The sequence below is a fragment of the Balaenoptera physalus genome, assembly GCF_965194825.1.
Source record: "Balaenoptera physalus genome assembly, chromosome: 18".
In the NCBI taxonomy this organism is placed as follows: domain Eukaryota; kingdom Metazoa; phylum Chordata; class Mammalia; order Artiodactyla; family Balaenopteridae; genus Balaenoptera; species Balaenoptera physalus.
Window position 1 is genome coordinate 10,822,525 of NC_138899.1, and position 14,761 is coordinate 10,837,285.

The window sequence follows — 14,761 nt, forward strand, 5'->3', positions numbered from 1 at the left end:
ACTGACTCCAAAGAGTTTCGAGAAACCGCACGCGGCCACACCAACCACCGTGGGCCCAGTGGGCCAGGAGTAAGAAAAGAAAAAGGATGAGCCGCGGCTGCAGCAAGAGTCCCAGCGCGGCTTCTGGCCAGGCCCTTGCTGGCTCGGCCTGGTTCCAGACCCCAGATTTTGTTAGGGGGAGGCAACATATAAGAGCCACCTTCATGTCCCCCCCCCCAAAGAGAACCCCACGCCCTTCCCAGCCCAAAGTCGTCTGGAGCCTCCCCAGGCTTCCGCCGACGTCTGAGAAGCCACCCAGTGTCAGAGCCTTAACTACAACTGTTATCTTTGAAACTATTATTATTATTATTATTATTATTATTATTATTATTATTATTATTATTATTTCTATCCCCCACCTTCTCTAGGGGCGCTGCGCTCCGCAGGACCACCGGCTTGGCCTCAGGGACAGAAAAAAAAACTGGCTTCGGAGGTTAGGCAAGGAAGAGGCTGAGGCAGGGGTTGGAGAGGTGCGGTGTGTGCGTGCGGGGGGACAGTCAGCTCCTCCTGGTTTAACTGAGAGATGCGGCGCGACCTCCACCCACCCGCACCCGGGGGTCAGAGGGTGCGCGGGCAGGCCGGACGGTCTGGCCCATCACGTTCCCAGGGAAGTGGGCCTGAGGGACCCCCGACTGTGGGTAGCTCCCACCCAACTTCGTTTCACGCTGGTGGCCACCTGCCCCAAATCTCTGCGGCTCAGGTCCACCCCACCCACGCGAGCCCGTGGCTGGGGGATGCCGGAGGAGGTGAACATGTGTATGTGTGTGTGAGTCGGTCTGTGTGTGTGTGAGTCGGTCTGTGTGTGTGTGCACGCACGCGAGGGAAGAGGCGTCCCCAGCTCCTGCCTGGCGGCTGCGCTGAACCTCATCCCGAATAAGGGGCAGGCGGGATGCCAGATGCGGGGCGAGGGCGGGACGCAGGGCTGGAGACGAAGCGAAGTGTCACCTCTTCAAAAGCTCGTCGGCCCCTGGGAACAAAAGGGAAACTTGGGAGGGCGAAGAGGGAGCCCCGGCACGGACCTTTCCCCGACAGGGCCCTGGGGGGCGGGGCGGGAGTGGGAGGACCCGAGCCCCACGTACCCCGCCCGAGATCTGGGTTGTGGCCGCGCAGGGGCGGGGCGGGGCGTGGACGCTGCGGCCCCAGTCGCCCCACAGCCTTGACCGTGAACTCGAATCCTCGGGCTGCCCTGGTTATGGTTTACAGGAGCTCTCATTGGTAACACCCCGTTCAGATTGCCAGCGCTGCCTTTTCGTTCTCAGGCGTCCAGCTGGTCGGGCCTGAGGGTTTATGCCAGATCACCCGATTCAGTCTGGAAGGATGTGGATTCTTCCCTAAAATAAAAACCCAGCAGCAATCTGTTGGAGGCCCGCGGTGGGGTTGGGGGTAGAGAAGAGGGCGACATTTCTCAGGCCCTGTTCTGAGCTGCCAGTTAAAAATAGAACCCATTCATTGCGGTCTGCTGGGGGTAGCAGTGGGCCGAGGCGCTGCAAGTTTCTGTGGAACGAGAGCGATATCAGACTGTAATCAATCAATCCACAAGTCTTTCTTTATTGAACGCCTACTTTGCATCCCGAGGGTCGCTTTCCGGGCCACGTGTCCGTTTAAGTGAAAACGCATCCAGTGGTTCAGCCAAGTCTTGGTGGGATGTTATTCTGAGGCCTTTATTTCTTAGCTCTTGGTCGCAGGCCTAGCGCTCCCTTTGGGTTATTTCGGTGGCGTTATGTGGGGGAAGGTAGGACCCGAGTCCCTAGTGAATAGTCGGTGGGTCCCCTCGAGTCCCACCATGCCACCGGTGCGCTCACCAGGGACCTACCAGAATCTCCTCCCCACCCCACTCCTGCCGACCTGGGCGGGCAACCGGTCGCCTGGAAAGCCCAGGCCTTCCTAGCCAACCCCAGGTTGCAAGAGAACAGCGGGGAGCACAGGGAAACCCGAACCTCCGGTCCAGCCTATGATCTGCCCTTGATCTCAGAGTTTTGTGCGGAAAATACACCACTCGAGACTGAAAACATCCGTCTGAAAAAGAGACAAAGGGACCAGGGGGTGGGGAGGAGGAGGAAGAGAGAAGATGCCAGCAGAAAGGAAAGGGGCTGGGACAGCGTGGGATAGCGGGGTGCTGGGCCTGTGACCTGTTTCCTTTCTGCGCGTCCCGACGGGCCTCTGCCCTAGCAGCCTCCCCTTGCTCGCGCCCGGAGCAGAACCGAGCCTCTGCTCCCGGAGTGACCTTCTCCCCCGCCTGCCCGGGGCTTCAGGGGACATCACTGAACCGGGAGATACTGATACCGATGCTAGTTATCATTGTGGTCATTAATAATGCAGTGAGGATCACGATAATTAATAATAATAATGATGATGGGCCTCCCGAGGGGGCTCCAGCTGCCTCCAGATAAAGCGACTCTCGCGTTGAGGGGAGTTATTTGGTGGTGGATGGAGCGGAGCGGAAAGGGAGCGAGCTTGCGAGTTCTGAAGTTCAAGTTGACAGCGTTGACCTGCAGGAACAGTCTCCCGGCCCGGCAGTCGGCCTCCCTGCGGGCGGCGAACCACAGCGCAGCTCTGGATCCCCTGAGGGAGGCGGAAACTGGCCTCAGTTTGGTGGTTCTGGAGGCAAGGCAGGGGCAGGTTAGATTCGGGTCCCTATAGGCGGGGGAGGGGAGACGCCTGCACCGCCCACTCCCAGGCCCAGGTACCTCGAGGCCGCGCGGGACCTTGGGCCGCCTGCCTCCCCGCGCGCGTCTAAGTTGAGGCGTCCTGACATCTCTGATGCTCTCACACCTTCGCCATCTCCCTCTCCCCCATCCTGTCTCCGGGAACGCGCAGGGCCGAAGTGAAAGGCGGAGACCGGGCCACACGGTCAGGTCCGTGACTTGTTTGGACAAAGCGGCGGGACGCAAGGGCTGCAGAACGGGGAGAGATTTCGCTGCAAAGTTGCTCCCACCCGCCCCCGCACACCCTGGGGTGGCCTAGGAGGCCGCTCCCGGGCTGTAGGCCCCCTCACGCCAGGCCCCTTCCCCGTTTTATTTCCTGCTCACAACGAGGAGCAGCGCCCCCGGACCTAAAAGGCCCCCGGCAGCTCTCCGATGTTCACATCTGGAAAGCGATCCCGCCGACGCAAGGCTGTGACAGCGTCCTCTTCTTGGCAGCCTTCCTTCTTCCCCCAAATGAGAAGAAAAGCCCCCAGGCCTTGAGTTGATACTAAAATCACACCCCCACCCCCCACCCCACGCTTCTGATCTTCTCCTTGGGTTCGGGAGTTTGTCTCAAAGCCAATAATTTCCACCAAAAAAAAAAAAAAAAGTTTAAAACATTTAGAATAGACCATCTCATTCTTGCATAGGTTATGTCAAACATTTAATCAGATTCCTGCACCCTCTCCCCCGGGGGCGGGGGACGTTGGAAAACTGTACACGTTTTCCTCACAGCTTATAATGTGTTCATTTAAATCTCCCAAGGATCAGTAACATATGCCACTTATTTGAATAATTTTCCTTAATATTATTAGGGGTTATAAATTTGATTTTAATAAGGGATTGATTGCTTCAGGAGCTGGCGCTTAGGCAGTTCGCTGGACCGCTGGGGAGGGCTGGCCCGGCGGCGAATGTCACCCTCTGGGACACACACACAGCCCCCAAGCTAAAGTCTTTCCCTCCCCATTGAATGGGTAGCATGGCCTCCGGGAGGTCAGGGTTGCCCTTCTCCCCAAGCAGCCCTCCAGCCTAGCCTGCCGGTCCCTGCGGCTCAGTCCAGGGCCAAAGGGGAAGGAGAGAAGCGCCGGCCGCCGCAGCCAGTCGCGCCATCGGCCTCCGCCAGGAGAGCCCTGCACGCCGCTAGGCAGTCCTATGGGGGTGTCGCCGCTGACGTCCAAACCTTTTCACCACTGGGGGGTGACTCCGGGACTGCCAGGGCCTCTCTGAGCAACACCGGTACTCAGGAAGTTCTGGAAATGTCTTGATGGCTCAGGGATTTAAAAACAAATTCCCTCATTCCTACCCTTTGATTATTAAAATTATTTTCCCTTTCTTCCTTAGAGCATCTTGTTTGAAAACTCTGTTAAACTCTTGCAGGGTAGGGGAGTGAGGCTGCAAACCCTAGAGAAAGCTGGTGGTCCGTCCCTTGCCTCACTCACTTCCACCTGGCCATTTTCGTCTTTGTAGCTTATTCTATTTGATTTCACTGAATTCTTGAAGAGGTTCTCTTTTCATTTGGGGCCGATGGTTTGTTGCTTTCCTAAATCAAAATGCAGTCTATTTGTCACCTTCCTCCCTTGAACATCGTGCTTATTGGTGAGCAGCGGCTGGGCAGATAAGCAGGATTTCTTGAGCAAGCTCTCTGTTTAAAATTTCAAGAAAAAAACTTTTAGTAGAAAGGGGCCCTTAAACTATAATCATTGAGCCAAGTTCAAAAACAAAGTAGTCAGCTCAGTTTTAAACGTGCAATTAAAAATAACTGTACCTCAGCTTTTCAGAGGGAGGGAAAGGAAAGGGGGCAGGGAAGAGGGAAAACAAAGAATAAGGAAATGTTTAGTGCTCTTAAATCCAGTCCAAATAGCTGAAAGAAAGGCATTCCCTCAGATAATGGAGCCATTAGAAACCCTGAAGGTTCCTGCCGCCATTCCTTACAGGGGATTTCCAAAAATTTAATTCACTCTCAGCTACGACACAAAGGACAGAGAAAATAATTTTGAGACTTTCTGCCAAAGGGGTAGTTTGGCCCAGTTTCTAGCATACACCTTCCTCCCCAGAATGCGACGTGGTGCCTCCCATTCAATCAGGCAGCTGATCCAGACCCATGTCAGTCCTCAGCTGCCTCCCCCCCCATTTCCTTGAATAAGTTTGCTAGAAAAAAATAGTATGTTCATGCAGTTTCAACATTTTATTATATTTCTGTATGCATTACTCTCAAAACATATCACAAGAAATGATCAAACCACTTAAAACCTTCAAATAAAAAATCTGAAACAGTTTATGCCCACAATTGTACATATTTATAGTTAAGAAACATTCTTTATAAATATTGTTTCCTCTGTAGCAAGTTAATACCATAATTTAATTACAAATGGATAAATATGGTAACGGGTATTTACAGAAGGAAGGGTGTTATTACGGAAAAAACTAACGGCACGACGTTTATTCCCACCCCCCCACCAAAATCTTTCATACAGGAACTAACAAATTGAACTTGCAAACGCACTAAAACATCACATGTAAACCCAGCTAACAGAAAAATACATTCACAAGCGTTGGTGGTGGTGATGTGTGTGTGAGTGCTGTGGATCAGCATGTTGAAGAAACAGAAGGGAGACTTTGGCACGGCTTGTTTTTTCCAGTCTATAGTTGCATGAAGTTTACAATCAAGTTGCCTCATAAAAAGGAACACAATATTCAATACCACAATACAAAATAAACCATTTTCTTCCACATTACTTAAAAAGAAACCGGGGAAACTAAAAAAGAGAAAAGAAAAAGCCCATCACTTGGGGAAGGGAAGGGAAGAAAGGCAGGAGGAACGCAATCCAGAGAATTACAAATGGACAAACTTCTATACACCAAGAAGCCATTAAAACCACCTTGGAGAAGGAAGGAGGAGCCCGCTATGTACACGGTTTGTCAGAAGCCTGGGAAAGGGGTGGGAAGGAAAGCGCGCATGGGGGAAGGCATAGGGGGTTTGGTTCAATTTTTTTATGGGTTTTTTTATTTTTTATTTCTTATTTTATATTTTTAGCTTCAGAGACTCCGGAAGGGATCTTTTTGCTTTTCATGCCTAGATTAGATTTAGAAAAAAAAAAAAAAAACTTTAAAAAATCCTTCTGCTGGTAAAATCGTTTTCATCATCATAAAAATCAGATTCATAATTTTAACAACACGGTCACAGGGTGCCCTGGGCGCTCGCCACCGGAGGGTCGCCGCGCCAGGGTGGGGACCGGGAGAGGGAGAGAGGCCCCGGCCTCTCACACGTACCATTCATTGAAGTTGGAGGAGAGGCCGCTGTGGCCTCCGGCCGTCCCACTGCCCCCGCCAGAGCCGCCGCCGCCGCCGCCGCCCCCGCCCGCCCCGCCGCCGCCTCCGCTGCCCCCGCTGCCGCCGCCGCCTCCACCAGAGCCTCCGCCCGCGCTGCCGCCGCCCGAGCCTCCGCCCCGATGCACCGCGGACACCGCCGCCGCCGCTGCCGCTGCCGCTGCTGCAGCCGCTGCCGCCGCCGGGGAGAGGTTGGAGCTGCTCTGGGGCTCGGCGCTGGGGGACACCAGCCCCGGGGGCGTGGACGACTCGTAGCCGGAGCTGGCGGCAGGGGAGGACTCGGAGCCCTGCGGGGAGGACTCATGGACCTTCAAGACAAAAGCCGGGAGGGGAGACCAAAGGGGACTGGGTGTGAGTGCAGCTGCTGTGGGGCCGGGCCTCCGGGAGGAGCACCCCCAGGAATGCCCCCCCGCGGCCCCGGGGAACCCTCGCCTTCCCGGGCCGACCACCTCGCCCTCCTCCCGGCCTCCCCGGTGGTACCTTCATGTGTTTCCGCAGCGAGCTGGGGTGCGTGTAGGACTTGTCGCACATCTTGCACAGATAGGGCTTATCGGAGGTGTGGACGTGCATATGCTTCTTCCTGTCGCTGCTGTTGGCGAAGCGCCGGTCGCAGCCCTCGAACTCACACTGGAAAGGCTTCTCCCCTGTGGACACGAACATGGGCGCTTGCTGCCGACGCCCAGAGCCCCCCCCCCCGGGACCCCCACCCACCCCGGAGGGGGCCAGGCCTCCGGGAGGAGGAAAGAGGGGCGATAAGGGCCTGGCTTCCTTAAACAAGGCGGATCCCTTCTGTGGCAGAACCAAGACGAAATTAACTGCCTTCCCACTTGACAGTCGTGCTCATTAATTTCGTATTTTACTTTTCTTCCAGGCTGATCCGCATTTCCTCAAATTTATGACGAGTGTGGGGTAGCACCCCACCCCTGCCTGCCTTTCTATAGGGCTTCTTGGATTCGCAGCTTCTAACGAGTTGGTCTCGCCCTGGAGAAGCTGTTATTATGACAAAATATTTGGGGCATTATCAGAATCACACAGGCTGCTGGGCTGCTGTCGGCTTCTCTCTGGGGCCAGTAGGCAATTACGTTTGGAGTTGCTGTGTGTTGTTTGGGGACTGTGCTGTGGATAGCGACTGAGCCAGTATTTTTCGTCCAAAATTCTGCAAATTGAATTAACCATAATTCTAGGCTCACTTCCAGTCTTTTTAAAGAGAAGTTGGGAAAGAGATAAATATCAGACGTACGGCAGCACCTGGCGATTGCAGAGAGGCACAGGCTGGGCTGTGGGTGTGGGGGGATCAGCAAACGCTTTCAGAATCTCCCTGTTTAATTTTCTGGCGGTCCCTGCATCCTGTTGCCAAAATTCCAAATGCTTGGAGTCATTTAGAGGTGTGAGAACTCAAACACTGTTCCACTTGGAAAGGGGACCATTTAACGTTAAATTCCATTAGCACCTAAATTGTTTTTTAAAGACATCCGCTCAGACGCAGGACTCGAAAGCGAGCATTTCATGCAAATAGATTTCTCAAATTTTAAACCTTGTTAAAAGCTTGTCTCGCACCTCGGCTCCCTCCCTTCCCGGAAGAGAACAATAGGCCGCTGGCGCATCCCCACTTCGGAGTAAATATTGACGGGGGAAGTTGCTAAAACATTTGGCTTTCTTTTAGGAAATCGTCTGGCACGATTTCGGCTGGGACCTGGTCATAGATGAATAATCTATGAGGCGAGAGGCGCATTCTTTCTCGGCTCCCTCTTCTCACGCGATTGCCCCGCGGGGCCTCGCTGCCCCGGGCTCTTGCTGACCCGGTTGTCGGTCCAAGTTTGGAATCGCAAACCCTCTGGTGCCCATTAGAGAATTTCACAAACTGCTGCGAACCCACTGTAAAGCCCCGCGACCCACCTCGAGATGGGCTTTAAAAACGAGAAACGCTTTACAACTTCGGCTCACACCAGACTCATTTTTAATGGGAAACAGTCCGGGTAAGGACGTTTGGACCCCGAGTAAAATAAGTGGGAAAACACACAAACCACTCAAACGCAGACACACACCCGGAGCAGAAAAGCACATTCAGACAAGCTGGCAGAATCCTCTCTAGGCTCGATTCCCGGGCACCAAGTTGGAGAGCAGTTTTATTTTGTGCGTTCTATTTAGGACGGAAATTATTAACCGGGGCCGAGCAGACGAAGCAACTGCGTCACCCAAAGCATACCTTTGATGTTACCGTGATCATTTAAAACTCAATTTCCGCACATGGAAAAACCCAACCCAATAATATTCTTTCATTCTCCAACAAAAACAAGCTGCTGGCTCTCTCGCACACACAAAAACATCTCCCATCCCAGGGCAGGGGCTGGCGGTCGGCGCGTTTCTCCCAGCCAACCAACCATGGCCTCTCTTCCCCTCTGCGCCCCGTCCCTGTCCCGACCCCTCGTTACCTGTGTGGGTCCTTTTGTGGATCTTGAGGTTCTCGGAGCGCGCGAAGACCTTGCCGCAGCCCGGGAAGGGGCAGGGGAAGGGCTTCTCGCCGGTGTGCACGCGGATGTGGTTGACCAGTTTGTATTTGGCCTTGAAGGGCTTGCCCTCGCGCGGACACTCTTCCCAGAAGCAGACGTGGTTGCTCTGCTCCGGGCCGCCGACGTGCTCCACGGAGACGTGGGTCACCAGCTCGTGCATGGTGCTGAAAGTTTTGTTGCAGCTCTTCTTGGGGTTGCTCAGCTGCTCCGGGTCGATCCACTTGCAGATGAGCTCCTGCTTGATGCACTGCTGCCGCATGTAGCGGAAAAAGGCACCAGGGTGGTGGTGGTGGTGATGGTGGTGGGCGGCGGCCGCTGCCATGTTCATACCCATGTTCATATTCATGGGGCCGTATTGGTTGTGGAGCTGCGCCGCCGAGTAGGGGTCGGTCCGCGGGCTGGCCACCTGGCGGTACTGATCCGAGCGCCCGAACACCTCGCCGGGCAGTCCGAGGCGCATCTGCCCGTTGAGCACATTCTGCGAGCCGTGCGGCCCGTGCTGCTCCGGGAGGCCGGGAAAGAGGAGGTGGCCCTGCGCGTCCGAGTGCGCGTGGTGCAGGCCGCCAGCTCCCGGCCCGAACAGCCCATGCTGCCCGCCGCCCGGCGCCGAGTCGCCGAAGCCGCGGCTGCGGAACAGGAAGTCCCGGGTGGAGTTGAAGGGCGGCCCAGAGTAGGAGCCGACATGCGCGGCATGGGGCCCGAGCGCGGCGGCGGCCGCGGCGGCCGCGGCGGAGCCGGGGTAGGCGCTGGGGCCCTGCGACGTGAACGCCGAGCTCTGGCCGGGGGACAACTCGTGCGCGCCCGGGTTGAGCTTGAAGGCGCCCATGTGCGCGGCCGCCGAGTCCACGAAGCCGTTCTGTGCCGCCGCCAAGCTCAGTTCGCGGTCCTGCATCTCCGCGGCCGCCGCCGCCGCCGCGGCGGCCGAGTGGTGATGGTGGCGCGCGAAGCTGCCCACCCCGATGGCCGGGAACTGCGGCCCCGCATCCAGGAGCATGGCCAGCGCGTCTGCCCTCCCCGCCGGCCCCGGCGAGCCCCGCGCCTCCTCGGCTCCAACTCCCGCCCCGCGCGCAGTACGTTCAGCGGCCGCCCAGCTCCGAGCGCAGGCGGCGGAGGTGGTGGCGGCTTCAGCCCCGGGAGCCGCGCTCTTGCGCCCGCCGCCTCCGCCGCCGCCTAGATCTGCCTCGGGCGGCCAGGCGCGGAGCGAAAGCGCGGAGAGGAAGAGGAGGAGGCGGCGGCGGCGGAGGCGCGGGAGGAGGAGGAGGAGGTGGTGGAGAAGAGTCCAAAGCCAGGCGGAGAACCAAAGTGTATTAAAGGAGCTGCGGCGGGGGCGGGCAGGGCAGGGGAGGGCGGGCGGGAGGAGGGAGCGGGAGGGAGGTGTGGGGAACTGAGCGGAGAGGGGGGTCGACGGGGGGCGAACGCAGCGCAGCGGCCCCCACCCCTGCGCGCACTCGCGCGCGCACGCACTCACTCGCTCGCACGCCCAGCGGCCCCGGGGCCCGGCAGCGCCAAGCCGCGCCTGCAGAATGAAATCACAGCAGCCGCGGGACCAAGGTGCCGGACTGCGGCGGCCGTCCGCGGGCCAGGCAGGCTGGCGAGGCGAGGACCGAGGCGACCTCCGCGCTCGGCGCCCCGGCCTGGCGCGCCCGCGGCTCCACCTGACCGCGGCGGGGGGAGCTGGGGCGGCGGACGGAGGCCGGGCGCCCTCTCCGCGGCGCGCTCTGTCGGCTGCTCCTTCCCCCGCGGCCCTCGCCGCGCCGCCCCGCGCGCGGCGGGTATTGTTCGGCTCCGCGGCCGCGGTATTTAGCCCTCCTCGTCCTCCGCGCTTGGCATTGGCTGCGCCTCGTGTAGTAAACTGGCAGCGGCCACGAATTCCCCCAGATGAAGGAAGCTGCCGCGCCGCTCCCTCTTTCTTTAAGTTGTGCGGGAGGAGGAGGAGGCGGGGGAGCAGGGGAGGAGGAGGGAAGGGGGCTGTAGGAGGGGAGAAGGCAAGCAGAGGGAGGGAGGAGGGGAGGCTGGGCTGAAAAACAATAACAACAATAAAAAAGTGTTCTCTAGCTCGCTCCCTCCCTCTCGCCGGTCGGCCCGGGACACTGGACCCGGAGCGGGCGGCCGCACCCGCGAGGACCCAGCGGAGTGCGCAGCCCGAGCAAACGCGAAGAGGCCGAAGTAGGTTTCCCGCTTTCGGCTGCGGTGGACTCCGTTCGCCACCGCCTCCGCCTCTGTTTATTTCAGTGGGCGCCAAAGCCGCAGCCTTTTATTTTTTATTTTTTGTCTCCTCCTTTTCCTCTCCCCTCCCCCCTCGCCCCCGCGCCTCCCGCCCGGGTCTCCCTCCTTCCCTCAGGCTTCAGGCCGGGCCTCCCGCTCACACCGCCCCTTTAACGGCGGCTCCCGCCCCGCCCGCCCTCCCGGCGCCGCCATTGGCCGCTGAGGCCCCGTCAATCCGGCGCCCCCGCCCCGCGGCCGGTCCGCCCCTCCTCCCCAGCGCCCCTCCAGCTCCCCTCCAGCTCCCCGCCTCCCCGGCTGCTGCTGTTGGTGGCAGCCCGCCGGGTCTGCCAGCCTGCCGCTCTTCACCCGCGCTCCTGGCGCTGTGGCTCCTCGGCCGGCCGGCCGCGGCGCTCCCCGGAGCCGGGCGGCCCGCATCGCGCGGGCCTGGGCCGCGGGGTCACAGCGCCCTTGGCTGGGCCCGAAGGGGACGGCACCCTGCGCTCGCGCCCTTCGGTAGAGGCCACCGATTCCCCGGGGACCCGAACCGCTCCCGGCGGGCACCTAAAGCGGGCACCCCTGGTTGCTCGAGAACCTGGCTAGCAACCAGGCCTCGGAGCGGGAGGTTCTGCGCGCCGGGCCGCTGCAGACCCGGGCCTCCCGCCCCGCCCTCCCCCGCCCCAGGAGGGCGCCGCGGGGAGCGGCCCGGGGGCCGGTCTCCTGCCCGGTTGGCACGCTCCTTGTCCGCGCCCATCCCCCCAACACACACTTTGTCAACTTGTTCTGTGGTGTTGAAAACACAGGTGCGGGATGGAGGGCCTAGAGAAAGCCAGGCGTGCCCCTTCCTCCCACCTTCCGGACACTCACCCAGACGCCGCCCCCTCCCCGGCCGCGGCCCCCAGCCGGAGCTCGGCGCGCTCCGCTCCCCCCGCCGCTCGCGTCCTCCTGTGATTACGGCTGTAAACACTGGGCAGCGGCCCCTGCGAGGGAGGTGGTTGTTTGGAAGTGGTTTAAAGACGGTGTCACCCTCGGGTGGATGCCCAGAAGCCCGGGCCTCTGCCGCGGTAGGGTGGGAGGTGTGGGGACGCCCTAGGCGCGCGGCCAAGCAAGGCTCAGGCTGCAGTTTGGCCGAGGGTCAGGCTCAGAGCCTCCAGAGAAGAAATCTCCATACCGGTAGGGCTTAAACCTTCTAGAAGACATTTATCAGCCCTTCTCCAGGAGCGGGGACCACCCCCCGAGGCGGTGGCGGGCCCGAGGCTGCTCCCTGTGCTGCGCGGGGCCTGCCTCGCGGCCCCGGGGCTCCGGCCATCCCCCAGGTCCCCGGTTGGCCGCTGCGGACATTTCCTGTGCCGCCGCTGAAAGCTTGCGCCCCGGAGGTAACCGGAGAGGGCCCGGCGGGCCCGGAGGCTGCGGAGGTGTGAATGGAAGGCCTGAGGCCAGCGCCTTCGCCTAGCTAGCGTGGGGAACTGCTTTTTTATTTATTTTTCCTTTAAACAAATCTCTGGGAGTTGAAATAAAATTCAAGTAAGAGAAAATAATCCACACGCATTTCAAAATTTCATGTTGAAATGCAATCAACAAAAACGCGGGAAGACAACTCTAGCCGGCGATCGCTGGCCGAACCGGGCTCTCCCGCGCCGGCACAGGCAGCCTCTCCCGGCTGGAGCGGATCTCTCTCTGAAGGTCGGAGCGGGCCGCAGGCCCTCGCATAAGGGGCCCTATGCCCTCCCGCTGTCCCCCTTCCCTGCCTAGAGGGGGGTGGGAGAGAAGGAAGGAGGCCGGGGCATCTTGTCTGAAAGCCTGCGAGTTTGCCTGAAAGCTGGGAATTCTCGATTTCTCTAAAGGGAGGAAATGTTCCTCTTCTCCACACACCTCTCTCTATGTCGTGGGGATGGGGAGGCAAATGCCAAACTGCCCTCCTAAGCGGAGAGGGACCTGAGAGACAGAGACGGAGACGGAGACGGACTCCAGGCAGGAAGGCTGCCCTGCTACAGTGAATCTATAAAATTGCCCAGTGCACAGCCTTTCACACTTGCTTATTTTATTCATCAATATGTACGGCGGGGGAATTGGAAAAGCTTACTCCAAAAGTGTTTCCAAAAGAAAATATTCTCTTAGAGACTGGTCGTGAGAATAGCGATCTTGCACATCTCCAAACCTCACTTCCCTTCCTTCTCCCAAGCCATCAGACTTCTTCAAGTTCTCCTCCCTCCGCACTTTCTCGCCCCCGCTGCGCGCCTCTGCCCCTCTCCTCTCCGCCCCATTCTCTCCTTTCGCTTCTATTCCGCTTTGCAGCGCCCGTTTCGGGCCGACGCCGCTGGGCGCTCGCTGGCGCTGGGTCCGGGGCCCGCGCGGCCGGGTGGTGGGGCGGAAAGCTAATTCCCGCCGGAGACCCTGCGGGCTGGGCCCTCCTGGCTATTCTTTCCGGGCTCCAGTTCTCCTCCCTCTGCACGACATGGAGGAGCTGAGCCAAGTTCAAAGTCACGTCGCCGTCCCCTCTTAGAAGCGCTTTATTTCTCTACAAACCGCAAAACACCTTTGCCTCAAGACACAGTTTTGTTTTGTTCTGTTTTTTTAAAAGGAAGGAAAGGGGAGAGAGAGAAAGCAAGAGAGTGAGAGAGAGAGAGAGAGAGAGAGAGAAAAAAAAAAAAACCTGCAAAGGCTTTCAGAGTCACTGCCTCAAAAGTACATTTGCGCTCCTTGGCCGAAGGAAAAAAAGCGGCCAAGCTGAGTTCCGCATCCTGTGAGTGAATTCAGTTTTTCAACAGGTTTCTAGAACGGCCCGCCGTGTCGGGGTCAGACCCCCGGGACCCACAACTGTCCCCATCGGGCAAACATGTGCCCTCTTTGTAAGTTTTCCAAAATTGTTCTTTGGAGATCTCACAGACCCTGCGCCGGGCTAGGCCAGCGAGACTCTAGGCTTTGCTGCATGTGGATGGCCCTGTATGGCGGGCCCCTGGGTGCCAGGGCTGGCGTCCCTTTCCCGGCAAGTGGAGAGAATGACAGTGTAATAGAGAATTCGGGTTGTCTTCAAAAAAACAGAAAATCCCAGCAAATACCCAGGCACTCATTCACTGAACACCTTGTTGCGGTTTGTGGGCCTCTGTAAAGGGTTGACTATGATGAGTATTTTGTGTACATATACATACAAACAATGCAAATGCACACACAATATACTCACACACACACACACACACACACACACAGGTGTATCTCATTGGCCAGGAGAAACCAAAAACAAACAAGCAAACAAAAGTGATCTTTGAATTGGAAAGCAGAAACACTCAGTGACCATACCACTCAAACTTTTAATTTTCCTCTTAAGGACTTAAGGAAAGGGATGGAAATGGGGGAAGAGATGGGAGGGAAAAAATGTGGAATCAGCTGTCTATATACACTGGACAAAAAAAAAAAAAAAAAAAAAAGGATTTCACAGGATTTCAGCACTATCCTCTGTATCACAGACTCATAAATTCAACAAGATCATCAACAGGATATTAAGTTGCAGGTCACCTTTGATTCAGCCTCTCAGCCACTCCTGGGCTGGGCGACCCCTGACCCATGAAGGACCACATGTGTGGTGGGGGACACCCCTCCCCTGTAAAACTCACCTAGAACAAAAGATCTTTGTCCGAGGTTTAAAGAAGTGTAATGTAAAAGAAGGGGAAATCTGTAAGGTAAAAGAAAGGGAAATCGTGAAAATCTCAGCCAATGTTGTAACTTTTAAATACCATTTTTAAGAAGGGGGAGATTTAGTGGAGGTGGAGATTTAGGATAAGGCCCTCTCTAGTCTGCTAAAAGAACTTCTTTCTACAGTTAAAATTTACTGTTCTGTAACTGGGCTTATAAAAAGTGTCTATATAAAATAAAAGCTCACTAGCAGTTTAGTGATAGGGATGCAAATGTTTGTGTATTTGTCATTAGGGACTCAGAAAAAAATAGAAGCCAACATTTCTAGGTGACAGTGGTTGGTTGTGCTTTTGCAAAAGTAAGAGGACT

General features: G+C 57.4%; 2 protein-coding genes across 2 annotated transcripts in view; both read right to left on the reverse strand.

Annotated features, from left to right (window-relative positions):
* Positions 1-4,176, reverse strand: part of LOC309647568 (uncharacterized protein) — a gene marked incomplete at its 5' end in the record, with an annotated part of 31,920 nt that extends 27,744 nt beyond the window's left edge. The window contains 2 exons of the mRNA XM_082434985.1: positions 2,442-2,637; positions 4,163-4,176. Of these exons, the coding sequence (XP_082291111.1) occupies positions 2,442-2,637; positions 4,163-4,176 (210 nt within the window). The remainder of the gene's footprint in view (positions 1-2,441; positions 2,638-4,162) is intronic.
* On the reverse strand, positions 3,797-9,554 carry ZIC2 (Zic family member 2; the record flags this gene model as incomplete). The annotated part of the gene is made up of 3 exons (XM_082434648.1): positions 3,797-6,358; positions 6,531-6,694; positions 8,483-9,554. The coding sequence occupies 3 exons, from the start codon at positions 9,552-9,554 to the stop codon at positions 5,984-5,986; spliced, it is 1,611 nt and encodes a 536-aa protein (XP_082290774.1). The 3' UTR covers positions 3,797-5,983.
* Positions 9,555-14,761: the final 5,207 nt, after the last annotated feature.